Here is a 27261-nt window from a genome sequence, read left to right as displayed (position 1 = left end):
GGGGGGGTGTAACAGTTTATGGGAATCGGGGGGAAGATAAAGGGGCGGTGGGGTTCATAGGGGAGATACAGGGCCAGGGCAGCTGTGGGGGTCGGGGGGTTAAGAGGCTGTGGGTCTGCTATGGGGCGGCTGTGGGGTCACTACAGGATCCCTATGGGGGGGCTATGTGGTGTCTATGGGATCAGTATAGGATCCCTATGGGTCTGCTATGGGGTCACTTTAGAACCCCTATGGGGTGTCTATGAGGTCAGTATAGGATTCCTGTAGGGCGGCTATGGGGTCAGTATAGGATCCCCATGGGGCGGCTATGGGGCAGCTATATGGTGTCTATGGGGTCCCTATAGGATCCCTATGGGGTGGCTATGGGGCAGCTATATGGTGTCTATGGGGTCCCTATAGGCTCCCTATGGGTCCGCTATGGGGCGGCTATGGGGTCCCTATAGGGTCCCTATAGGCTCCCTATGGGTCCGCTATGGGGTGGCTATGGGGTCCCTATAGGTCTGCTATGGAGTCTCCATAGGCCCCCTGTGGGTCCGCTATGGGGCGGCTATGGGGTCCCCATAGGCTCCCTATGCGTCCGCTATGGGGCGGCTATGGGGTCCCTATAGGCTCCCTATGGGTCCGCTATGTGGTACCTATGGGGTCCCTATAGGCTCCCTATGGGTCCGCTATGGGGCGGCTATGGGGTCCCTATAGGCTCCCTATGGGTCCGCTATGGGGCGGCTATGGGGTCGCTATGGGGTCCCTATAGGCTCCCTATGGGTCCGCTATGGGGTCCCTATAGGGTCCCCATAGGCTCCCTATGGGTCCGCTATGGGGCAGGGGGGCGGGGTCGGCCGGCCGGCCGGGGGGCGGTGGGGGGGCTCTGGGGGGGGCCGCGAGGGCGGCGGCGGCGGCAGCGGTGGGTGAGCGCGGCACTGCGGTACGGCGCGGAGCAATTAGCGGCCGCTCATTAAGGGGCCTCATTAAGGAGAGGCCTGTTAGGGGGCCTCGTCGGCGCGGGGGCGTCATTAGCGCGGGGTCATCATTAGCGCGGGGTCATTAGGAGGAAGGGGGGAGGCTGCGATTAATGCGGGTTTGGGATGGAGTGGGGTAGCGATTAATGAGGGCTGGCAATTAATGAGGGTCTGTGATTAACGGGGGTTGGGATGACGTGGGGTTTGTAATTAATGAGGGCTGGCGATTAATGAGGGTCTGGGATGAAGCGGGGTAGCGATTAATGAGGGGCTGCGGTTAATTGGGGTTTGGGATGGGGGTCGGTAATTAATGGGGTTCGGCAATTAATTAATGGGGGTCGGCAATTAATGGGGGTTTTGGACAGAGTGGGATTAGCAATTAATGACGAGTGGCCATTAATTGGGGTTGGCGATTAATGGGGGTTTGGGATGAAGTGGGGGCTGCAATTAATGAGTGTCGGCAATTAATGAGGGTTTGGGATTAACTGGGGTCTGCAATTAATTGGGGTTTGGGATGAAGTGAGGGTTTGGGATTAATTAATTGGGGTTTGGTATTAATTGGGGCTTGGGGTTAATGGGGGGTTTGGGGTTCATGGGGTTCTGTGATTAATTGGGGGTTTGTAATTAATGGGCATGGAGGATGAAGTGGGGTTTGTGATTAACGGGGGTCTGCAATTAATTGGCACTTTGGGATTAATTGGGTTTTGGGATTAATTGGGAGCTTGCCATTAATTGGGCTTTAGAATAAAGCGTGCTCTGCAATTAATTGGAATTTGGGATTAATGACAGTTTGGGATTAATTGGGGGGTTGCAATTAATGTGATTTTGGGATTAATTGTGGGTTTGGAACTAACTGGGGTTTGGGATTAATGAGGATTTGCAATTAAGGGGGGCTGGGGATGAAACGGGGTTTGCGATTAATGAGGGTCTGGAATTAATTGGGGGCTGGCATTGATTGGGGGATTGCAATCAGTGGGAGTTTGGGATTAATTGGGGGTTAGCAATTAATGGAGCTTGGAAGTAATGGGTGATAGGGATCAATTAGGGGTTTGTAATTAATTAGTTTGGAATGGGGGGGTCGGGATTAATTGGGATTTGGGGTCAATTGGGGGGTTGCAATTAATTGGGGTTTGTGTGTCATTAATTGGGGTTTGCATGGCATTATTTGGTATCAGTGCGCAATTAATTGGGGTTTGCAATTAATTGGGGTCCTGCAAAGCGATGGGCTTTGTGTGTCATTAATTGGGGTATGTAGTTAATTGGGTTTTGAGTGCGAATAATTGGGATTTGCAGCTAATTGGGCTCCTGCAAAGAAACAGTGCCCGAGTGTGATTAATGGGTTTGTGTGTAGTTAATTGGGGTTTGCAATTAAGTGGGTCCTACAAAGAGATGGGCTCCGCATGGAATTAATTGGGGTTTGCAATTAAGTGGGATTTGTGTGTAATTAATTGGGGTCCGCATGTAATTATTAGTTAAGATTTGCAATTAATTGGGGTTTGTGGGTAACTGGGTTTGTGTGCACTTAATTGGGGTTCACGGTTAATTGGGGTTCACGATTAATTGGGGTTTGCGTGTAATCAGTTGAGATTTGTGATTAATCGGAGCTTGCAATTAATTAATTAATTGGGCTTTGCAATTAATTGGCGGCGCTGGGGGGGCTCCATTTTGGGGCTTTTCCCCCCATTTTGGTGAATTCCAAATTGGGGTTTTTTGGTTGTTTTCCTTTTGCCCGATTTTGGGTTTTTTTCCCCCAATTTTGGTGAATTTGGAATTTGGGTTTTTTCCCCATTTTGGGGCTTTTTGCCCCATTTTGATGAACTCCATAATTGTTTTTTTTTTTACCCAATTTTGGGGCTTTTTCCCCCATTTTTGATGAATTCTGAATTTGGGTTTTTTTCCCTAATTTTGGGGCTTTTTGCCCCATTTTGATGAGTTCATTTTTTTTTCCCCCCCATTTCCATGAATGCAAAATTTGGGGTTATTTTGTCCCATTTTGGGGCTTTTTGCCCCATTTTGGAGAATTCTGATTTTTTTTTTGCCCCATTTTGGGCCATTTTGGCTCATTTTGATGAATGCCCCAATTCAGTTTTTTTTTGGCCCATTTTGGGCCTTTTTGCCCCATTTCCATGAACTCAAAATTTGTTTTTTTTCCGAATTTTGGGGCCTTTTCCCCCATTTTAGTAAATTCCAAATTTGGTTTTTTTCCCCCCATTTTGATGAATTCAAAATTTGGTTTTTTTTTTACCCATTCCCCCCCCCCCCCCCCATTTTGGTGAATTCCAAATTTGTTGATTTTTTTGCCCCATTTTTTTTTTTAACCATTTTTATTTTTTTTCACCATTTTGGGACGTTTCTATTTCAACTTTTTTCACCATTTTTTTTCACCATTTTATTTTTTTCATCCTTTTTTCCCACCACTTTTTCCCCATTTTCACCATTTTTGTGGGATTTTCACCTTCCCTCCCCCCACTTTTTTTTTTTCCCTTTAATTTTCCACCATTTTGGGGGTTTTATTTTTCATCTCTTTTTATTTTCTTTTACCCCAGTTGGGTTTTGATATTTAGGGTTTTTTTGCCCCATTTTGGGGTTTTCTGGGGGGCTGTTGGGGTGCAGTGGGACTCTTGGGGTCTCTGGGCTGTACTGGGGGCTGGGGTGCAGTGGGGCTGTATTGGGGTGTATTGGGGCTGTATTGGGGTGTATTGGGGTGCAGTCTGACTGTAGGGCCGTATTGGGGTATATTGGGGCTGTATTGGGGTGTATTGGGGTGTATTAGGGCTGTAATGGGGTGCAGTCTGACTGTAGGGCCGTATTGGGGCGTATTGGGGTGCAGTCTTACTGTAGGGCCGTATTGGGGTGTATTGGGGTGTATTGGGGTGTAATGGGGTGCAGTCTGACTGTAGGGCTGTATTGGGGTGTGTTGGGCTGTAATGGGGTGCAGTCTGGCCGTGTAGGGCTGCCTTTGGGGCTGTATTTGGGGTGTATTGGGAGTATTTGGGGCTGTGTTGAGGTGTATTGGGGTGTATAGGGCTGTATTGGTGTGTACTGGGGTCTGCTGGGCTGTGTTGGGGTCTGCTGGGCTGTGCTGGGCTGTATTGGGCTGTGCTGGGCTGTATTGGGCTGTGCTGGGCTGTGCTGGGCTGTATTGGGGTCTGGTGGGCTGTATTGGGGTCTGCTGGGCTGTGCTGGGCTGTACTGGGGTGCAGTGGGGGTCTATTAGGGTGTTTGGGGGCTGTGTAGGGCTGTGTTGGTGCGTATTGGGGCCGTTAGGCTGTATTGGGGTCTGTATTGGGTGCAGTGGGGTTGTATCGGGGTGTATTGGGCTGTAGTCTGACTACTGGGGCTGTGAGGTCCATCCCTACAACCCCAACTCCGCCCTCCAAGCCCCCCAGACCCTCAGCCCCCCTCCCCATAGGCCCCCCACCCTATAGCCCCTGCCCCCCACCCCTATATCCAGACAGGGGAATCCCTTCCCTCCCTCCTCCCCACTCCCCCTCTTCCCCCCCCAGACAGGGGAATCCCCCCCACCTCCCGTCCCCATAGCCCCCCCATACTCTCCCCCCCCCCCACCTCCCCATTCCAATCCCCATACAGGGGAATCCCTTCTCCCCCCTCCTCCTCCCCCTCCTCCTCCCCCCCCAGACAGGGGAACCCCCCCCCCCACGACCCCCCCGTCCCCATAGCCCCCCCATACCCTCCCCCACCCCATATCCCCCCCTGCCCACCCCACATCCCTATACCCATACAGGGGAATCCCTTCCCTCCCTCCCCTCCCCCTCCAGACAGGGGAATCCCCCCCCCCCCCCTCCCGACCCCCCCGGAGGGAATCCCCCCCCCACCCCTCTAATTGTTGTGGCACCGCATCGACGGCCCCATTAAAGCCATCGATTTTCCCTCTCGCGCCGCATTGATTTTTAAATTTCCCATTGATTTCTGCCCTAAATCTCTTTAAGCAAAAGGGCTGCGCTGCAACGGCGACAGCCGCTGATTGCCGCCCCCCCACGGCCCCGGGACCCCCCCCCAAATCGGGATTCCCCACTTCGGGGGCTCCGTGGGGACATTGGGAGCCCTATGGGGACACTGGGGACTCCGTGGGGACGGCGGAGTCTCTATGGGAGCATTGGGGTCCCTATGGGGCCAGTGGGGGGAATGGGGGCATTGGGAATGGGGGCGTAGGGGGCTCTATGGGGACACTGGGGGCTCTATGGGGACAGTGGGGTCTCTGTGGGAGCATTGGGTCTCTGCTGGGGACACTGGGGTCTCTACGGGGACATTGGGGGCAATGGGAGCATTGGGATGGGGACATTGGGGCACATTGGGGGCTCTGAGGGCACATTGGGGGCTCTATGGGGACATTGGGGCACATTGGGGGCTCTGAGGGGACATTGGGGGCTCTATGGGGTCTCTATGAGGGCACTGGGGGACGCTGGGCTCCCTATGGGGACACTGGGGGAATGAGGGCCTTGGGAATGGGGCCACTGAGGCCTCTGTGGGGTCTCTGTGGGGTCATTGGGGCCTCAGTGGGGTCCCTATGGGCACATTGGGGCCTCTATGGGAGCACTGGGGGGAATGAGGTCCTTGGGAATGGGGACATTGGGGTCTCTGGGGTACACTGGGGCTTCTATAGGGTCTCCATGAGGGCACTGGAGGGCATTGGGGCCCCTGTGGGAACACTGAAGAGGGTCGTTGGGGTCTCTGTGGGGAATTGAGGGATGCTCTTTGGGGGCATTGGAGTCTCAATGGGGACAGTGGGGGACATTGGGGTCTCCATTGGGGGATCTGTGGGGCAGCGGGGGGCATTGGAGCTGCTATGGGGCATTGGGGTCCTTACTGGGGACATTGGAATCAATATGGGGTGCTGGGGGGGGCGTTGGGGTCTCTGTGGGAACAGTGGGGGACATTGGGGCCTCTATAGGGGCAGTGGGGGAGCATAGGTGTCTCTATGGGGACGCAGGGGGGAATGGGGGGCATTGGGAATGGGGACGTTGGGGTCCCTATGGAGACACTGGGGTCTCTATGGGGGCGTTGGGGGGCACTGGGGCTCTGTGGGATGTTGGGGGGATGAGGACATTGGGGGAGAGACATTGGGGTCTCTGTGGGGACGCTGTGGGTCTTTGGGGTCTCTGTGGGGATGCTGTGTTTTCTCTGGGAACGTTGGGGTCTCTGTGGTGATTGTGGGGGACGTCATTGGGGTCTTTATGGGGGCATTGGGGGGCACTGAGGACGTGGGGGTTACTTGGGGCATTGGGGACAATGGGTCTGTGGGGTCAGTGGGGTCAGTGTGACTCGGTGACAGCGGGGCTGTGGGACACTGATGGTCGTGGTGTTGGGGTCTGTAGGGGTGGCCCTGACCCTAATTGGGTCTGTAGGGTTGATGTAGGGTTGATGCTGTCCCGATGTTGGGGACCACCGTGGTGTCCCCATATTCGCACTGTTCCCCTCCCAATTCCCCCTATTGAGAAGACCCCCCCCAATGTCCCCCTCTTGGGGCCCCCCCTCACGCCCCCTATACTGAGGACCCCCTCTCCCCATTAAGGACCCCCCCCATTAAGGACCCCTCCCCAAAATATCCTCCTGTTGAGGACCCACCCGGCCTCCAATATCCCCCATTGGGACCCCCCCAGCAGAGCCCCCCCCTTCCCCCCCCCCCAATATCCCTCTGTTGAGCCCCCCCCCGTGAACCCCCCCCAATATCCCCCAATTAAAGACCCCCCAAGCGATGCCCTCTCCCCAGTACCGCCCTACAAAGACCCCCTCCCAAAAGGAACCCCCCCCCAATCTCCCCTCGTTGGCCCCCCCCCACGTTCCCATATCCCCCCATTGAGACCCCCCCAAACCTCCCTATTAAAGACCCCCCCACCTTCATCAAGACCCCTCCCCAGCTGCCCCTCCCCCCGCTCTGGGGGGGGTTAGGGGCTCTGTGGGGTCGCCCCCCCCCCAATAATTGCTTTTGTCTGGGTGCAGCCCGGGGGGGTGGGGAACGGGGGGGGGTCCGCGACGGCCGCCGCGGGGTCGCTGCTGGGCGGGGGGAGGGGCGGGGCGGGGGGGGTCTCTGTGTCTGCAATGGTGGGGGGGGGTCCCTAAGGAAGGGGGGGGTCCTTATGTCTGCAGTGGGGGGAGGGGTCCCTGCGGGGGGGTCCCTGTGTGTGCTGGGGGGGGGGTCTTTATGTCTGGAGTGGGGGGATGGAGGGGTTTCTGGGGGGGGGGGGTCGGTGGGGGGGTCTTTATGTCTGCAATGGGGGGAGGGGGGGTCCCTATGGGGGGTCCCCGTGTGTGCGGTGGGGATTTGCAATGGGGATTTTCGGGGGGGCGGTCCCTCATATTTGGCATTTGGGGACAATGGGGACTTCTACGGGGGGGTCCTTATGTGTACAAAGGCGGGGGGGCTTTTTGTTTGCCATGGGGGGGTCCCCAATATCTGTAATTTGGGGACAGTGGGGGGGGTCCCAGTGTTTGCAGTGGGGTTTCCAAGGAGGCGGGGGTCCCTATGTCTGCAATGGGGGGGGATCCACTCCTCTATTTATTTCCAATCCGTGGGGGGGGGTCAACACCCCAAAATGGCACTAATAGATGGGGGGGGGGGGCGCTGATTTGCATCCCCCCCGTGAGCCCCCCCTTATCCCCCCATCCTCCAGCCCCCCTTGTCCCCCATCCCTTTTGTCCCCCCCTTCTGCCCCCCTTTATCCCCCCTTCCCCCCCGTGTTCCCCCACCCCCCCTTTTAAGCCCCCCATTCTGCCCCCCTTTGTCCCCCATGCCCCCCACCCCCCTTTTATCCCCCCTTTGTGCCCCCCCTTCTGCCCCGCACCCCCCCTTTGTCCTCCCCCCTTTGTGCCCCCCCCTTTACCCCCCTTCTATCCCCCCTTTTGTCCCCCCCCCTTTGTGTTCCCCCCTTGACCCCCCCTTTGTCCCCCCCTCCCTTTGTCCCCCCCCCTTTGTCCCCCCCCCTTATCCCCCCCTTTACACCCCCCCTCTTTGTCCCCCCCCCGGCCGCCGGAACAGCCGTTCAGATGGCGGCGACGGAACGGGAGCGGCGTTGGGATCAGGTGGGAAAATATCGGGACGGAATAACGGCGGGGATGTCGCGATGGAACGATGGGGGGAAGCGGCACCGGGAGCGGATATCGGCGACATCGCGACCCCCGGGAAGGGGGGGGGGAGGGGAAACAGCAGTGTGGGGCGGGAGAGGCGCGATGTGGGGCGAGGAGAGAACCGGCATCAGGGCTGCATCCCTATGGCGTTCCTATAGCGGCCCTATGGCAGCCCTATAGCGGCCCTATGGCAGCCCCACGGTAACCCCACAGCAGCCCTATAATAAACCCGTAGCAGCTATATAGCGTCCGCATGGCGTTCCTATAGCGGCCCTATAGCAGCCCCATAGCAACATTATAGCAGCCCTATGACAGCCCTATGACAGCCCTATCGTAGCCCTATAGCATGGCTATGGCAGCCCATGGTAACCCCGTAGCAGCCCTACAATAACCCCATAGCAGCTGTATAGCATCCCTATGGCGTTCCGATAGCAGCCCTATAATAACCCCATAGCAGACCTGTGATAACCCTATAGCAGCCCTATAATAACCTTGTAGCAGCCCTATGGCAGCTCCATAGCGGCCCTATGACAGCCCTATAGTAGCGCTATAGTAACCCTATAGCGTCCCTATGGCAGCCCCACGGTAACCCCATAGCAGCCCTATAATAACCCTATAGCAGCTGTATAGTGTCTCTATGGCGTTCCTATAGTGGCCCTGTAGCAGCCCTATAATAACCCTATAGCAGTGCTATGGTAGCCCCATAGCAGCCCTATGGCAGCCCCATGGTAACCCCATAGCAACCCTATAATAATCCTGTAGCAGCTATACAGCATCCTTGTGGCAGCCCCATAGCAGCCCAATGGCGGCCCCATATATCCCTATGGTAGCCCCGTAGTAACCCCACAGCAATCCTACAGCATCCCTATGGCGGCCCCATAGTAACTCTACAGGAGCCCTATAGCATCCCTACAGCATCCCTATGGCGGCCCCAAAGCAGCCCTATAGCATGCCTATGGCAGCCATATAGTAACCCTATATCAGCCCTATAGCTTCTCTATGGCAGCCCCATGATAACCCCATAGCAGCCCCATAGCTGCACCATGGCAACCCCATAGCAACCCTACGGTAACCCTATAGCAACCCTGCAGCATCCCTGTGGCAGCCCCATGGCAACCCCATAGCAGCCCTATAATAACCCTATAGCAGCTGTCTAGCGTCCCTATGGCGTTCCCATAGCGGCCCTATAGCAGCCCTGTAGGACCCTATGGCAGCCCTATAGAGGTCTCATAGTAACCCCATAGCAGCCGTATAGTAACCCTACAGGATCCCCATAGCAGCCCTATAGCGTCCCTATGGCGGCCCCATAATAACCCTATAGGGTCCCTATGGCAGCCCCATGGTAACCCTGTAGTGGCCCTATAGCAACCCTATAGGATCCCTATGGCAGCCCCATAGTAAGTAGAACTGGTGCCCCCCTATAGGCTCGATGTCCCCCTATAGGCTCGATGTCCCCATATAGGATCAGTGTCCCCATATAGGTTCGGTGTCCTCCTGTGGGGTCCGTCGGTTCCCCTGTAGGCTCAATGTCCCCTATAAGATCAATGTTCCCCTATAGGCTCAGCGTCCCCTGTAGGGTCCGTGGGTTCCCCTGTAGCTCGGTGCCCCCTGTAGGATCGGTCCGTTCCCCCATAGCGGCTCTGGGCGCTCCGCCCCCCGGGATCCCATCGACCGCCGTGATTCCCCGATCGAAGCGGCGCCGCCGGGGGTCGATATGGGGCGGGGGGGGGAGGGGGGGTCGTGTGAGGATATGGGGGGGGCGGGGAGAGCGGGGGGGAGGGCGGAGGGGTGGGGGCAGATGGGGGGCAGCTATGGGGCTGCTGTGGGGTATCTATGGGGCAGCTATGGGGCAGCTATGGGGCAGGGCTGTGGGGTATCTATGGGGCAGCTATGGGGCAGGGCTGTGGGGTATCTATGGGGCAGCTGTGGGGCAGCTATGGGGCAGGGCTGTGGGTGAAGCTATGGGGCAGCTGTGGGGCAGCCGTGGGGTGTCTATGAGGCGCTATAGGGCAGAGCTGTGGGGGAGCTATGGGGTAGTTATGGGGCAGAGCTATGGTGTGAAGCTATGGGGCAGTTATGGGGTGAAGCTATGGGGCAGAGCTGTGGGGCTGCCTGCTGTCCCCCTCTCACATGGCGCCGCCTCCTCCCTCCCGCCCCACATTTCCTCCCAGCTGCTTCCTGGGGCCCCCCCCGGGACGGCCCCGCTCTGCCCCACACGTTCCCCCGCTCCCCGCCGCGCTGTGGGGCTGAGAGGGCGGCCATGGTGAGGGCGGCATGTGGGGCGCAGGTAGGGCCTGTGGGGCTGCTATGGGGTCCTGTGGGGCGCTATGGGGCACAGGCAGGGCCTGTGGGGCTGCTGTGGGGTCTTGTGGGGTCCTATGGCGTGCTATGGGGCACAGGTAGGGCCTGTGGGGCTGCTATGGGGTCCTATGGGGTGCTATGGGGCGCTATGGGGCACAGGTAGGGCCTGTGGGGCTGCTATGGGGTCCTATGGGGTGCTATGGGGCGCTATGGGGCACAGGTAGGGCCTGTGGGGCTGCTATGGGGTCCTATGGGGTGCTATGGGGCGCTATGGGGCACAGGTAGGACCTGTGAGGCTGCTATAGGGTCCTGTGGGGTGCTATGGGGCGCTAGGTGGTGCAGGTAGGGCCTGTGGAGCTGCTATGGGGTCCTGTGGGGTCTTATGGGGTGCTATGGGGTGCTGTGGGGCTCAAGTAGGGCCTATGGGGTTGCTGTGGGGTCCTGTGGGGTGCTATGGGGTGCTATGTGGTGCAGGTAGGGCCTGTGGGGCCTAAGGGGTCCAGTGGGGTGCTATGAGGTGCTATGGGGCACAAGTAGGGTCTGTGGGTCTGCTGGGGGGTTTTCAGGTGCTATGGGGTCCTGTGGGGTGCTATGGGGCTGCTGTGGGGTTTTAGGATCCTATGGGGTGCTGGGGGGGTCCTATGGGACACTGTGGGTTTCTATGGGGCAACCGTGGGGTCCTATGGGGCTGCTGGGGGGTTCTGGGGTTCTATGGGGTACTGGGGGAGGGTCTTGTGGGGCACCATGGGGTCCTATGGGGAGCTGTGGGGTTGCTGGGGGTTATGAGATCCTATAGGGCAGTGCTGGAGCTATGGGGCTGGGTGTAGGGTGCTATGGGGGATGCTATGGGACGCTGTGTGTCTGTGGGGGACGCTATGGGCCCCATAGGGTGCTGCTGGGGTTATGGGGTGGTGTGGGCGTATGGGCCTATGGGGCATTATGGGGCTGCTGTGGGGTTCTGGGGTCCTGTGGGGCACTGTGGGTTGCTATGAGGCGCTATGGGGCTGATGTGGAGCTGTGGGGCCCTGTAGGGTGCTGGAGGGTCCTGTGGGGTGCTATGGGGCTGATGTGGGGTTATGGGGCCCTATAGGGCCATGCTGGAGCTATGAGGCTGGGTATGGCGCTATGGGGCATTATGTGATTCTATGGGGCTCTGTAGGGCTGCAGGGCTGCAGTGGGGCTCCATGGGGCCACTGTGGGGCTGGGTCTGATTCTATGGGGCTCTATAGAGCTGTGAGATGCTATGGGGCTGCTATGGGGCTGGGTATGGTTCCATTGGGCGCTGTGGGCCTCTACAGGGCTCTGTGGGGTGGAGAATGGCTTTATGGGGCTCTGTGGGGCACTGTGGGGTCCCATGGGGCTCTATGGGGCTGTGGGATGCTATGGAGCACTGAGGGGCTGCATATGGCACTGTGGGGCACTATGGGGCCGCTGTGGGGCTGCTATGGTACTATAGGGCTCTGTGGGGCAGAGTACGGTGCTGTGGGGCTGCGGAGTGCTATGGGGCACTGTGGGGTGCTGTAGGGCTGGGAATTGTGCTATGGGGCACTGTGGGGTCGCTATAGGGCTCTGCGGGGCTCTATGGAGGCTATGGGGCACTATGGGGCTGAGTTGCTCAATGGGGCACTATGGGGCACTATAGGGCGTTATGGGGTGCTGTGGGGCACTATGGGGCGCTATGGGCAGAGTGTGAATCTGTGGGGCACTGTGGGGCTGTAGAGTATGGATCTATGGGGCGCTATGGGGCACTGTGGGGTCACTGTGGGGTTCTGTGGGGTGCTATGTGGCAGAGCGTGGATCTATAGGGCACTGTGAGGCTCAGTGGGGCTTTGTGGGTCACCATGGGGTGCTATGGGGCGCTATGGGGCAGAGTCCGGGTCTATGAGGCACTATGGGGCGCTGTGGGACGCTATGGGGCAGAGTGTGGATCTGTGGGGCGCTGTGGGGTCACTGTGGATTTGCTATGGGGCGCTATGGGGCACGGTCTGAATCTATGGGGCGCTGTGGGGCACTGTGGGGATCTATAGGGGCTGTGTGGGGCCCTATGGGGCTCTGTGGGGTTCTGTGGGGCTGAGGTGACCCACGGGGTGTCCCCGCATTGCGGCCCTGTTCCCATTTTTGGGGTGAATTTCGGTAAATTTGGGCCCGAAATAAAAAAAAGAAAAAAATGCAAAAAAAAAGAAAAGAAAAAAAACCCAAAAAAGGGGAAATGGAGCGGGAACCGAAACGGGGGGGCGTGAAAATGGGCGTGCAAGGGGGGGCGGGGGGCATCCTTTGCACCACTGTGCACCACTGCGCGACTTTTTGCACCATTGTGCACCTTTACGCACAACTGTGCACTATTGTGCCTCAACCCGGGCGTGCGTAGCACTTCGTTTGCACTTCTTGCACACTTTTACGCACGTTGTTCACACGTGCGTGCAAATATAACCCACAATGCAGCTTTTTTGCACAATTTTTCACTCTGCGCTTTTCCTGCACGGCTCTTGCACGAGGGTTTCACCTTTGTGCACTTTTTCCCCACTTTTTTTTCACACCACCCACAACTTTTTGCACTAATTTGACACAAGTTCATCACTTCTGTGCACTTTTTGCACGTTTTTGCTGACTTCTGTGCACACTTCTGTTGTTTTCGGCCTATGTCTGCTCACACTTGTGCAAATGGGACCACTTGTGCACACACACTGTGCCTTTCCGTGCATCTATCAGCTTTTTTTCCCTCTCCTTGCACGACTGTGCACACTTTGGCACACTTTGGCACACTTCACATGCTGCTTTGCGCTCTTTGCAGTTTTTGTCACACTTTTGACACCACCTCGTGCAATAATTTGCTCACCTTTACACACTCCATGCACTTTTTGCTCATGTTTCTTGCACAGTTTGCACGACTGGGGCACTTCCACACATTGCCTGGCAGTTCTTTGCACAATTGTGTCCATTATTGCCCCCTCTTTGCACACTTCTGCATGTTTTTTGCACCATTTTGCACAATTGTTGTCCACTTTCACCCACATTTGCACGATTGGTTCCGGCTTTTGTGCAGATTTTTGCTTTTCTTGCACAATTTTGCTGCACTTTTGCAACATTGTTGCACAATTTTGCACAAATCTCCCTAAATTCTGTCAATTTTTGCACGTTTTCACACAGTTATTGCTTTCTTTGCACAATTCTGCTTATTTTTGCACAATTTTACCCTAATTCTGTCTTTTTTCACAACTTTGGCCCATGCTTGCCCTTTTTTGCACAATGCAGTGCAATAGATGCCACTATTTGCACAATTAATGCCCTTTTCACAATTCTGCCCCAATCTCTCCTTTTCTCACAATTCTGCCCAATTGATTCCCATTTTTGCACAATTATTGCCCATTTCTGCACGATTTCAGCCCATTTTTGCACAATCATCACCCAGTTTGGCCTCCTTGCTGCCACCTTTGCACAATTCTGCCCAATTTCAGCCTTTCTCCACAATCGATGCCCATTTTCACAAAGTTGTTGCCCATTTTTGCCCATTTTTGCCCATTTTCGCCCCATTTCTGCCCACATGAACACGGGGGGGGGGGGCTGTGGGGTTCCTTGGGGGGGTTTTGTGGGGCTGAACCCCACGGCTGCACCTCTCTGCCCCACAGATCTGAGCATGTCCCGACCCCACGAGGAGGGGGAGCGCCGCGGGGGGAGCACAGGTAATGGGGGGGGGGGGACACAGGGACCCATAGAAACCCCATAGAAACCTCATAGAGACCCATAGGAACCCATGGGGACCCCATAGAGCCCTGTAGAGACCCCATAGGAACCCTTGGGGTCCCCACAGATACCCATAGAGTCCCATAGAGACCCCATAGGAACCGATGGGAACCCCATAGAGACCCATAGGGACCCCATAGAGACCCATAGGGATCCCACAGGCACCCGTAGCGACCCCATAGCGACCCAGTAGAGACTCATAGAGACCCATAGGGACCCACAGGGACCCCATAGAGACCCCACAGAGACCCACAGACCCCATAGGGTTGGGGTCCCACAGGGCCGTGGGTCGCTATGGGGTGGCACTGTCTGTTGCAGACACAGAAAGAAATGGACCCGACACGAACCACCAGGTGAGCCGTGGGAGCTGGGGGGCGGCTATGGGGCGCTGTGTGCTGCCATGGGGCGGTTATGGGGCGCTGTGTGCTGCCATGGGGTGGTTATGGGGCGCTGTGTGCTGCCATGGGGCGGCTATGGGGCGCTGTGTGCTGCCATGGGGCGGTTATGGGGCGCTGTGTGCTGCCATGGGGCGGTTATGGGGCGCCGTGAGATGGTTATGGGGGGCTGGGGGGAGTTGTGGGTCACTGTGGGGCCAATGTGGGGCACTCTGGGGCAGTTATGGGGCGCTGTGGGGCTCTATGGGGGATTTATGGGGCTCTGTGGGGCACTGTGGGGCAGTTAAGGAGCACTATGGGGCGGTTATGGGGTGCTATGGGGGATTTATGGGGCTCTGTGGGGCACTGTGGGGTGCTATGGGCGCTACGGGGCAGTTATGGGGTGCTATGGGGCAGTTATGGGGCGCTATGGGGCAGCCCCCTGACCCCTCATTCCCCCCTCAGGCCCAGCAGCACAACGCCCCCCCCTTCACCCCACCTGGAGCCAAGGTAAGCCCCCCCCCAGCCCCACAAGTGCCCCCAGCCCCACAAGTGCCTCCCGCCCCATAAGTCGCCCCCCCCCCAGCCCCACAAGCGGTTCCTGTTTCGGGTGCGGGCGCTGATGACTCATTTTGGGGTGCGGGGGGGGAAAATCCCGGCCCGGGGGTGGCGGCAAAACAGGAAATGGCCCCGGGGGGGGGGAGGGAGGCGGGGTGGGGGGGGAGCCCCCAAACCGCCTCGAATTGCCCCAAAATGCCCCAAAATCGCCCCGATCCCAAAACGCTCCCAAATGCCCCCAAATCCCCCAATATCGGCCCCAATCTCAGCCCCCAAAAGAAAACCAAAAGCCCCCCAAACCCACACCCCAAAGGTGCCCCCCCCCCCACAGAGCAGTGCCCCAAATCCCACACAAAATCCCCCCCCCAAACCCCCATATTCCCCTCCCCCCCCCACCCAAATGCCCCAAATTGCCCCAAATCCCCTCTAAAATGATCCCCCCCCCAAATTCCCCCACAGATCCCCCCCAAGAGGACCCTCCCATCCCAAAAGGACGCCCCCCCATAGACCCCCCACCCCAAAAACCCCACAGCCCACCCCAAAAGGACCTCCCCCATAGACCCCATTCCCCAAAAATCCCCTCCCCCCCAAAAAAACCCTATTGACCCCCCCATGAAGACACCCCAAAAAGACCCCAGCCCCAAAAGGACCCCATCGACGGCCCCCCCCCCCCCCCAAATAAACCCATGCACCCCATCGACCCCCCATAGGCCCTCCCCATTGACCCCCCCACGGACTCCCCGCATGGACCTCCCCCCCCAGTAGGACTCCCCCATAGACTCCCCCCGCCCCATAGATGCCCCCCCTCCCATATACCCCCCCCACAACCCCCCCCACCGCCCCCCCGACCCCCTCTCTCCCCTCAGGTGAAGGCTGAGGACCCCCCGGAGCCGCCCCCCCACCTCCCCCCCACCCCACTGATGTTGGGGGGAAACCAGCTGGGGGTGAGCAGGGGTCACCAGGGGTCACGGGGTCATCAGGGGTCATGGGTTCATTAGGGGTCATTGGGAGCCACGGGGTTATCAGGGGTCATGGGGTCACCGGGGTCAACAGGGTCACCTGGGATCATGGGGGCATCAGGGGTGATCAGGGGTCACTGGGTCATCTGGGGTCATGCGGTCATCTGGGTCACTGGGGTCACTGGAGGTCATTGGGGTCATGGGGTCATTGGGGTCATTAAGGGTCATTGGTAGTCATGGGGTCATCGGGGTCATTAGGGGTCATTGGGGGGTCACACGGGTCATTGGGGTCATTGGGGTCACGGGGTGAGGAGGGGTCACGCGGCTGGCACTCACCCACTGCTCTCTGTGCCCACACGTCCCCACATCTCCATATCCCCCCACCCCATTAATGCCCCCCACCCCATTAATGCCCCCCCATCCCATTTATATCCCCCCACCCCATTAATCCCCCCACCCCATTAATGCCCCCCACCCATTGACATCCCCCCATCCCACTGATGTCCCCCCATCCCCACAATGGCCTCACGTCCCCATGTCTCCATACGTCCCCCCACCCCATTACTGCTTCCACCCCATTAATGTCCCACACCTCATTCATGTCCCACACCCCATAAACGCCCCCCCACCCCACAAATCTCCCCCACCCCACAGTTGGCGGCGCTGCTCCCGGCCCCACAGCAGCTCCTGTTGCAGCAGCAGCTCCTGGCGGCCGCCGTCCATCACCGCTCCTCCGCCACCCCGAATGTCCCCCCCACCCCAAATGTCCCCAACGCCCCCATTGACCCCAATGTCCCCAACGCCGTCCCCACCACCGCCGCCGCCGCCGCCCCCACCGAGGGGGGGTCCACAGCGCTGCCCCTCTCCCACCCCATCCAGCTGACGGCGCAGGTGAGGCCCCGATGGCCCCATAAAGACCCCGATGGCCCCACAGAGACCCCAGTGGCCCCACAGAGACCCCGATGGCCCCACAGAGACCCTGATGGCCCCACAGAGCCCTCCATGGCCCCATAGAGACCCCAGTGGTCCTAGAGACCCCGATGGTCCCATAGAGACCCCGATGGCCCCATAGAGACCCCAGTGGCCCCATAGAGACCCTGATGGCCCCACAGAGCCCTCCATGGCCCCATAGAAACCCCAGTGGTCCTAGAGACCCTGATGGCCCCATAGAGACCCTGATGGCCCCATAGAGCCCTCAATGGCCCCACAGAGCCGTCCATGGCCCCATAGAGACCCCAGTGGCCCCATACAGACCCCAATGGCCCCATAGATGTCCCCATACAGACCCCAATGGCCCCACATCCCCAAGTGTCCCTCAATGACCCCATACCCCCCAACACTCCCTTTCCCCTTCCAGGACCTGCAGCAGCTCCTGCAGCTCCAGCAGCTGGTTTTGGTTCCCTGTGCCCTCAATGACCCCATAGCCCCCAGTGGCCCCATATCCCCCATAGCCCCCAGTGGCCCCATATCCCCCATACCCCCCAGTGACCCCGTGCCCCCCAACGCCCCCTTTCCCCTTCCAGGACCTGCAGCAGCTCCTGCAGCTCCAGCAGCTGGTTTTGGTGCCCGGCCCCCACGCGCTGCCGCCGTCCGCTCCGTTCCTGCTGCCCCCGACCCCACAGGGACAGCAAGGTGGGGCCAGGGGGTCAGGGGTCAGGGGTCACAGGGTCAGCAGGTCATGGGGGGTTGGGGGGAGGGGGGCATTGGGAGCCTTTGGGGTCATTGGGCTCATTGGGGGTCTTTGGGGTCATTGGGGTCTTTCTTTGGGGGTGTTTATTTGGGGTCTCTGTGGTCGTTATTTGGGGTCTTTGGGGTCATTATTGGCGGTCTTTATTTGGGGTCTTTGGGTTATTGGGGTCATCATTTGGGGTCATTATTTGGGGTCTTTATTTGGGGTCATCATTTGGGGTCATTATTTGGCGTCTTTGGGTCATCGGTGTCTTCATTTGGGGTCTTCATCTGGGGTCTCTGCAGCCTTTATTTGGGGTCTTTGGGATCTTTGTGCCCTTGGAGGTATTTGGGGGGGTCCGGGGGTCCCCCACTGGGCGTTGGGTTTTGGGGCTCCGTGTCTGGGCCCCCCCTGACACCGCGTCTTGCAGGGCTGCTGCCCACCCCCAACCTCTTTCAGCTACCTCAGCCGACCGGGGGGCTGCTGCCCGCCCCCCCCCGCGCGGGGCTGCCCCAGCAGGTAGGGACCCCCACGCCCCCCACCCCCCCATATCCCCGGATCCCCCCTAAATCCCCCCCAAACCACCCCGAAATACCCCCAATCCCCCCCAAATGGCCCCCAAATGCACCCAAGTATCCCAAATTCCCCCCCAGCCCCCCCAAATCCCCCCGAATGGCCCCCAAATCCCCCCCAAATTCCCCCATTGACCCTTTATAACCCCCCCAATCCCCCCATTTCCCTCTTCCCTCCTAAATCCCCCCCAAATCCCCCCATTAATCCCTTATTCCCCCCCACGCCCCCAATCCTCCCCCCACTCCCCCTAAAATTCCCCCATTAACTCTTTATACCCCCCTCCATTTCCTCTCTCCCCTCCCCCCCCCAGCCTTCCTCCCGGCCCGGCCACCCCGAGTGCCCCCCCCCATCCGCTCCCCCCCCATCGGCTCCCCCTAAATTGGGGGACCCCCCCGCGCCCCCCCCGGAGGAACCCAGCGACCTGGAGGAGCTCGAGCAGTTCGCCCGCACCTTCAAGCAGCGCCGCATCAAACTCGGCTTCACGCAGGTGACCCCCCCCCCAAAACAAAGGAAACCCCCCCGCGGAGACCCCCCCCAAATAAAGGGTCCCCCCACAGGAAGACCGCCCTAGCTCCCAAAAAAGACCAGTCCCCCCCACCCCCCCAAGGGACCCCCGCACACAGAAAGACCCCCCCCCAAAACGAGGACCTCCACTCAAAGACCCCTCCCAAAATAAGGACTCCCCCAAAAATGGAAGAGCCCCCCCCCAAATAATGGGACCCCCGGCTCCTGAAGGACCCCACTGAGCTCAGATCACACAGTGACCCCCCCAAACAAGGACCCCCCCGTGTGCCGCACGGCGACGTGGGGCTGGCGATGGGAGCCGTGCGGGAGCGGCGTCACCAGACAAAACCCCAGGGCTAAAACCCCTCCCGCGACCCCACGTGAGACCCCGACCCCCGCAGGGCGACGTGGGGCTGGCGATGGGGAAGCTGTACGGCAACGACTTCAGCCAGACGACCATCTCCCGCTTCGAGGCGCTCAACCTCAGCTTCAAGAACATGTGCAAGCTGAAGCCGCTGCTGGAGAAGTGGCTCAACGACGCGGGTGGGTGCAGCCCTTGGCGCCCTGCGGTTACAGCCTGCGGGACCCCGCGGGGACCCCATAGATATCCTATGGACACCCCATAGACACTCCGCGGGGACCCCATAGACACCCCATAGATACCCCATGGACACCCCATAGACACCCTATAGATACCCCATGGGGACCCCATGGACACCCCATAGACACCCCATAGACACCCCATAGATACCCCATAGATACCCCGTGGGGACCCCATGGACACCCCATAGACACCCCATGGACACCCCATAGATATCCTGTAGATACCCCATAGACACCCCGTGGGGACCCCATGGACACCCCATAGACACCCCATAGATACCCCATAGATACCCCGTGGGGACCCCATGGACACCCCATAGACACCCCATGGACACCCCATAGATACCCCATAGATACCCCGTGGGGACCCCATAGATACCTCATGGAGACCCCATAGATATTCTATAGACACCCCATAGACACCCCATAGACACCCCGTGGGGACCCCATGGACACCCCATAGACACCCCATGGACACCCCATGGACACCCCATAGATATCCCATAGACACCCCATAGATACCCCGTGGGGACCCCATAGACACCCCATGGCACCCCATAGACACCCCATAGACACCCCATGGACACCCCATGGACACCCCATAGACACCCATGGACACCCCATGGGCACCCTATAGATATCCTATAGATACCCCATGGACACCCCATGGACACTGCATAGGCATCCTATAGATACCCCATAGACACCCTGTAGATACCGCATAGAGCCCCATAGATACCCCGTAGGTGTCCTATGGACACCCTATGGATACTCTATATAGCCGCACAGCGCCCCATAGAGCCGCACAGCACCCCATGGCACCCCATAGCACCCCATAGCGCCCCACAGCACCCCATAGCACCCCACGGCACCCCATAGCACCCCGTAGCGCCCCATGGCACCCCATAGCACCCCACGGCACCCCATAGCACCCCGTAGCGCCCCACGGCACCCCATAGCACCCCACGGCACCCCATAGCATCCCACAGAGCCGCACAGCGCCCCATAGAGCCGCACAGCACCCCATGGCACCCCATAGCACCCCACGGCACCCCATAGCGCCCCACAGAGCCGCACAGCGCCCCCCCACGCGCCCCCCTCTCCCCCCCCCGCCCCCCCTCACTGCCGCCCCCCGCAGAGTCGATGTCGGCGGACGCGGCGCTGCCGGCCCCGCACGCGCTGGGCAGCCCGGCGCTGAGCGCCTTCGAGGGGCTGCCGGGGCGGCGCCGGAAGAAGCGGACCAGCATCGAAACCAACGTCCGATTCGCGCTGGAGAAAAGCTTCCTGGCGGTGAGACACGCGGACGGACGGACGGACGCCTGCGGACGGGCAGACAGACAGACAGACAGACGGACTGCCTATGGACAGACAGACATACAGACGGACTGCCTATGGACAGCCATACAGATAGGCTGCCCTAGGGACGGCCGTACAGATGGACATGCAGACAGACTGCCTATGGACGGGCAGACAGACGGACAGACAGACAGACTGCCTACGGACGGCTGTACAGACAGACGGACAGACAGACTGCCTATGGACAGACAGACAGATGGACATACAGACGGACTGCCTATGGGCGGGCAGACAGACGGACGGACAGACGGACTGCCCTATGGACAGCCATACAGACAGTCTGCCCTATGGATGGCCGTACAGACAGACTGCCTAGGGACGGACATACAGACAGCTGTACAGACAGACTGCCCTAGGGACGGCCGTACAGATGGACATGCAGACAGACTGCCTTAGACGGCCATACAGACAGACGTGCAGACAGACTGCCCTATAGACTGCCCTATGGAGAATACCCTATAGAGCCCTGCCCTATAGAGACTGCCCTATGGGGGCTGCCCTAAAGAGAATGCCCTATAGAGACTGCCCCATAGAGCCCTGCCCCACAGATCCTGCCCTGTAGAGACTGACCCATAGATCCTACTGTATAGATCCTGCCCTATAGAGCCCACCCTATAGATCCTGCCCCATAGAGCCCACCCTATAGATCCTGCCCCACACATCCTGCCCTGTAGGACCCTATGACCCCAGGACCCCGTGACCCCTGACCCATCACCCCCTGACCCTGTGACCCCCCGACCCCTGACCTCCAAGCCTCACTCTCCCACCCCGTGACCCCGTGACCCTGTGACCCCTGACCTCTGACCCCTGACCTCTGCCCCCGCAGAACCAGAAGCCGACGTCGGAGGAGATCCTGCTGATCGCGGAGCAGCTGCACATGGAGAAGGAGGTGATCCGGGTCTGGTTCTGCAACCGGCGCCAGAAGGAGAAGCGGATCAACCCCTGTGGGGCGCCCCAAAAAGGGCCCTACAGCCCCCACACGGTGCGGCCCGCGGCGCCCCATAGATGTGCCCCATAGCGCCCCATAGATGTGCCCTATAGTGATCCCAAAAAGGGCCCTACAGCCCCCACACGGTGCGGCCCCTGGCGCCCCATAGATGTGCCCCATAGCGCCCCATAGATGTGCCCTATAGCGACCCCAAAAAGGGCCCTACAGCCCCCACACGGTGCGGCCCCTGGCGCCCCACAGATGTGCCCCATAGCGCCCCATAGATGTGCCCCATAGCGACCCCCAAAAGGGCCCTACAGCCCCCACATGGTGTGACCCACAGCGCCCCACAGATGTGCCCCGTAGAGCCCCATAGATGTGCCCATAGTGCCCCAAAAAGGGCCCTACAGCTCCCACACAGTGCGGCCCATAGCGCCCCATAGATGTACCCCATAGTGCCCCATACATGTGCCCCATAGCGCCCCATAGATGTGCCCCATAGCAACCCCCAAAAGGGCCCTACAGCCCCCACATGGTGCGACCCACAGCGCCCCATAGTGCCCCGAAAAGAGCCCTATAGTGCCCCTAAAAGGGCCCTACAGCCCCCACATGGTGCGACCCATGGGGACCCATGGAGACCCACCGGGACCCACAGGGACCCCGCAGCGCCCCATAGCTCTATGGGGTCACGCTGTGCCGTTTCCAGGTGCCCAACCCCGCACTGCCGCCCCCCCAGGCGACCGCTGCGCTCAGCACAACAGGTGGGACCTCCTGAACCCCATTGTTTGTGCGGGACCCACAGAAACCCCAACGCTCAGATCCTTATGGGGGTGTCCCAAGAATGGGGGTCCCATTGGGGGGGGCCCTATGGGGGTGTCCCAATAATGGGGTCCCAATAATGGGGGTCCTACTGGGGGGGCCCTATGGGGGGGTCCCAATAATGGGGTACCAATAATGGGGGTCCTACTGGGGGGGCCCTATGGGGGGGTCCCAATAATGGGGTCCCAATAATGGGTTCCCATTGGGGGGGGCCTTATGGGGCAGTCCCAATAATGGGGTCCCAATAATGGGGGTCCCATTGGGGGGGGCCCTATGGGGGGGTCCCAATAATGGGGTACCAATAATGGGGTTCCTATTGGGGGGCCCTATGGGGGGGGTCCCAATAATGGGTTCCCATTGGAGGGGGGCCCTATGGGGGGGTCCCAATAATGGGGGTCCCAATAATGGGTTCCCATTGGGGGGGGCCTTATGGGGCAGTCCCAATAATGGGGGTCCCAATAATGGGGGTCCCATTGGGGGGTCCTATGGGGGGATCCCAATAATGGGGTCCCAATAACGGGGTTCTTATTGGGGGGGTCCTATGGGGGGTCCCAATAATGGGGTCCCAATAATGGGGTTCCTACTGGGGGGGGCCTTATGGGGCAGTCCCAATAATGGGGTCCCAATAATGGGGGTCCTGTTGGGGGTGCCCTATGAGGGGGTCCCAATAATGGGGTCCCAATAATGGGGGTCCCATTGGGGGGGCCCTATGGGGGGGTCCCAATAATGGGGTTCCCACTGGGGGGCTGTGTGGGGTGCCAGTCATGGGGTTCCCATTGCGGGGCCCTATTGGGGGTCCCGATGTTGTTGTCGGCCCTACACAAACCCCTCCCCCCCCCCGCAGTGACCCCCCCCGCGCTGCCGTCGCCGCCCCCCCCCACCGGCACCAGCAGCTCCTCCACAGCACAGGGGGGGGGGGGAGCAACAGCATCGGAATGGCGGGGTGAGAGGGGGGGCTGGGCGGGGGTCGGGGGGTCGGGGGTATGGGGTTACGGGTATGGGGTTACGGGTATGGGGTTACGGGTATGGGGTCGTGGGGTCGTGGGGTTGTGGGGTCGTGGGGTCATGGGCATGGGGTTATGGGGTATGGGGTCGTGGGGTCGTGGGCATGGGGTTATGGGGTTATGGGGTATGGGGTTGTGGGGTTGCAGGATATGGGGGTATGGGGTTACGGGTATGGGGTCGCGGGGTTGTGGGGTCGTGGGGTCGTGGGGTTGTGGGTATGGGGTTGTGGGGTTATGGGTATGGGGGGGGTTATGGGGTTATGGGGTTATGGGGGTATAGGGTTGCGGGGTGTGGGATTATGTGTAGGGGGGGTTACGGGTATGGGGTATGGGGTTGTGGGTATGGGGGGGTTATGGGGTATGGGGGGGGGCTATGGGATGTGGGGTATGGGGGGGTCATGGGGGCATTATGGGGTTTTGGGGGTGGTTATGGGGTATGGCGTTATGGGGTGTGGGGTTATGTGGAAGTTATGGGATTATGGGGTATGGGGGGGTTATGGGGTTATGGGATTGTTGGGTTATGGGGTTATGGGGGGGTCACGGGGTTACGGGATTATGGGATTGTGATGTTGTGGGATTGGGGGGGTTATGGGGGGTATTGGGGGGTATGGGGTTATGGGGTGAGAGTCCGGGGTTGTGGGATTGGGGGACTGTGGGACTCGGGGGTTTTGGGGTGGGATTACGGGGGGGATTATGGGATTGTGGGGGGATTACGGGGTTATGGGGGAGGTTACGGGATATTATGGGATGGAGCATTGCGGGAAGTGGATGGCGGGGTGGGATATTATGGGATGGCGCGCTGTGGGGTGGGCTGTGATGGACGATTATGGGATGGCTGCCAGCGCGCTGTGTCTGTGTAGGGGTGCGGTGCTGGGGGGGCTGAGCCCCGCCCTCATGGCCCCCCGCCCCATGGCCGCCATCCAAGGTTGGTGGGGGGGGGGCTGAGTGCACACGCGTGTGCAAAAGGGGGGAACGTGGCGCCCGGAGGGGGGGGGGCACCTGCACAGAGGGCTTCGTTTTGGGAGGGGTCAGTGTGTAAATGGGTGTGCGGTATGTGTGCAAGGAGTGAGTGTGAAAATGGGTGTGTGAGGTGTGAGCAAGGGGTGGGAGAGACACTGGTGTGCAACGAGTGTGCAAATGGGTGTGCAAAAAGTGATGGCAGTGTGCAAAGGGGTTTGAACGGCACTGTTGTGCAAGGAGTGTGCAAAGGGTTGTGTGAGGGGTGGTGCTGGTGTGCGAGAAGAGAGCAGCAGGTGTGCAAAGGGTCAGAGCAGTGTGCAAGGGATGTGAACGGCACTGATGTGCAATGAGTGTGCAAAGGGTTTGCAAGAAGTGATGCCAGTGTGCAAAGGGGTTTGAATGGCACTGGTGTGCAATGAGTGTGCACAGGAGATGAGAGTGCAAGGGGCACGTGCAAGGGTGTGCAAGGAAGTGTGCAAATCCCTCCTGTAAAGCACCACATGTGGGCGTGCAAGTCCTAGTCCAAGTGTGCAAGGCCTCTGGGAGAATGAGTGTGCACGGGTGTGCAAGGGACGGGGTGAGTGTGCACAGGTGTGTAAGGCCTTCAGGTGGGTGCCCCCCCCAATTTCCGGGACCCCCCCCTCGCGCCATCCCACCCATCGCACCGCTGCACGCTCCTTGCACGCTCATTTGCACGCGCATCGCACGCTCATCAGGGGAGGGAGGGGTCCGATAACTGGGGGTCTCTGTGGGGTTTCCATGGGGGGGTGTCCCCAAAAATGGGGGTCCTGAAAATGGGGGATCCCTGTGGGGTGGGGGTGCCAAAAATGGGGTCTCTGTGGGGTGGGGGTCACCTAAAATGGGGGTCCCAAAAATGGGGGCTCCTTATGGGGCTGGGACCCCTAAAATGAGGGTCTCTGGGGGGTCCCCAAGGGGTGGGGTCCAAAAATGGGGGCTTCCATGGGGTCTCCATGGGGCCGTGGTCCCCAGCGTGGGGGCTTCACTGGGGAGAGGGGGGTCCCCAAAAATGAGGGTCTCTATGGGGGGACCCAAAGACGGGGGTCCCTATGGGGTCCCCAATGGGGGGGGGTCTCTGTGGGGCGGGGCTCCCAAAGACGGGGGTTTCAATGGGAGGGGGGTCCCCAAAAGTAGGGGTCTTGCTGGGGTGGGGGTCTTCGGGGGGGGGGGGGGGAGGATCCCAAAATTGGAGGTGTCTGTGTGGTCCATGGGGGGGGGGGCTCCCCAAAAATTACTGCCCCTTTTGAGGGGGGGTGCAAACCCCCAAATTAGGGGTCCCGATGGGAACAACCCCCCCCAACCCCCCCAGAATTGGGGAACCGAGGGGAAAACACCCCCAGAAAAAATACTTTTTATTGGGGGGGGGGGGAAGACCCCAAAGTTTGGGGTTGCCCCCCCCCTCTTCTGACATCCCCCCCCCTTTTCTCCCCACAGCCCTGGCCTCTGGTGGAAGCCTGCCCATTGCCAGCCTTGAGCCGGGGGGGTCCGGCGGGGTGCCCCCCCCCCTCTTCCTCAATTTGGGGGGGCCCCCCCTGGTCCCGGTGCCCCCCCACCCCCCTCTCCCCTCCCCCTCCCCCTCCCCCTCGTGCTCCTCCTGCAGTGACGGGGAGGGGGAGGAGGAGGAGCCCCCCCCCAGCGATGAGTGAGAAATGGGGGGGGGTCCCTTTAAGACAAAAAGCAACAGAAAGTGCCCCCCCCCCCCCCCAAATCCCCCCCCCCCTCAACACTGTTCTCAATGGAAAGCGCTACAGACCAAAAATCTGCCCCCCCCCCCCCACCCAAACCCCTCCCGAGGGGTCACTGTGCCCCCCCCCCCAGTAGGGAGGTATCGGGGGACCCCCCCCAAAAAAAAGAAGGGGGGGGGGCACCTCAAAATTGGGGGGTTTGCCCAAAAGTGGGGGGGTTGTCCTCAAAAAATGGGGGTTTTGCCCCCAATGTGGGGAGGGGTCCCAACTCGTCCCCAAAATTGGAGGATTTCACCCCAGAAATGGGGGATTCCGCCCCAAAGTCTGAAGGGAACCTCAAAATCGGCGGATTTCTCCCCAGAATTTGCGGGGCTCAGCCCCCAGAAAAGCATTTTTTTGACCAAAGCAAACGTGAAGCTCCAAAACTGAGGGATTTCACCCCAAAATGGGGAAGGTTCCCAAAAATGAGCCATTTCTCTCCAAAAACGGGGATTCCTCCCCAAAATGGGTTTTTCTGACCCAAAAAAGGCCATTTTCTCCCCAGAATTGGCGTTTTCTGCCCCAAAAAAGGGCCATTATTCACCAAAATCGGGCTTTTCTCCCCCAAATTGCGGTTTTCACTCTCAGTTTTTATTTTTCCCCAAACTCTTCTTTTTTTTCTCCCCAAAATTGGGGTTTTCTCCCCAAAATGGGGGGGGGGAGGGTTTCCTCCAAACCGACCCTCCTCCAAAAATGGACATTTGCCCCAAAACGGGGGAATTTCCCCCAAAACTGACGACCCCCTTCCCCACCCCAAAAAAAAAACCCAACCCCATTTTTGGGGCAAAAAGGGCCTTTTTCCCCATCGGGGGGGAGGGGGAAAGGCCGACCCCAAACCACCACTTTTCACACCAAAAAAAAAAACCCTCCAAAAACCCCAAAACGGCCCCAAATCGGGGCTCCCCCCCCCGCCCCCCCCAGCTCAGCCCAAAGGCTTTCTATGGAGTTTTGTAGTCTTTGCGGGGCCTTTTTATTTATTTTTCACCCCAAAATTCGCCCCTTTTTTGGGGGGGTTCCCCCCCCTTCCCCCCCCCCCCAATTTTTGGGGCCCCCCCGTATTTATTTCTTATTTTTCTACCGTCGTTGGGAGGATGAAAACGGGACAAGGAAAAAAAAAAAGGAAGAAAA

General features: G+C 59.3%; 1 protein-coding gene across 8 annotated transcripts; it reads left to right on the top strand.

Annotated features, from left to right (window-relative positions):
• Window positions 1-884: 884 nt before the first annotated feature.
• POU2F2 (POU class 2 homeobox 2) lies at window positions 885-26100 on the top strand. Of its 8 annotated transcripts, none has more exons than XM_090128215.1 (15): window positions 885-922; window positions 13970-14023; window positions 14403-14437; window positions 14924-14968; window positions 15883-15960; window positions 16630-16866; window positions 17499-17607; window positions 18075-18163; window positions 18528-18704; window positions 19123-19264; window positions 20463-20614; window positions 21507-21662; window positions 22315-22369; window positions 23272-23370; window positions 25844-26100. In XM_090128215.1, exons 2-15 carry the CDS (start codon window positions 13978-13980, stop codon window positions 26053-26055), a joined length of 1632 nt encoding a protein of 543 aa, XP_089984341.1. In that variant the 5' UTR covers window positions 885-922; window positions 13970-13977; the 3' UTR covers window positions 26056-26100. The 8 variants fall into 8 exon arrangements, 7 of the variants coding, with proteins under 7 accessions (XP_089984341.1, XP_089984340.1, XP_089984339.1 ...); XM_090128214.1 differs by lacking the exon at window positions 885-922 and adding an exon at window positions 9864-10305 and having other exon boundaries at window positions 25844-26099; XM_090128213.1 differs by lacking the exon at window positions 885-922 and adding an exon at window positions 9867-10329 and having other exon boundaries at window positions 25844-26098.
• The last annotated feature ends 1161 nt before the right edge of the window (window positions 26101-27261 follow it).

The sequence above is a fragment of the Phasianus colchicus genome, chromosome 32 (assembly GCF_987193195.1).
Source record: "Phasianus colchicus chromosome 32, bPhaCol1.hap1.1, whole genome shotgun sequence".
NCBI lineage: Eukaryota > Metazoa > Chordata > Aves > Galliformes > Phasianidae > Phasianus > Phasianus colchicus.
This window is presented reverse-complemented; position numbering and strand designations above follow the sequence as displayed.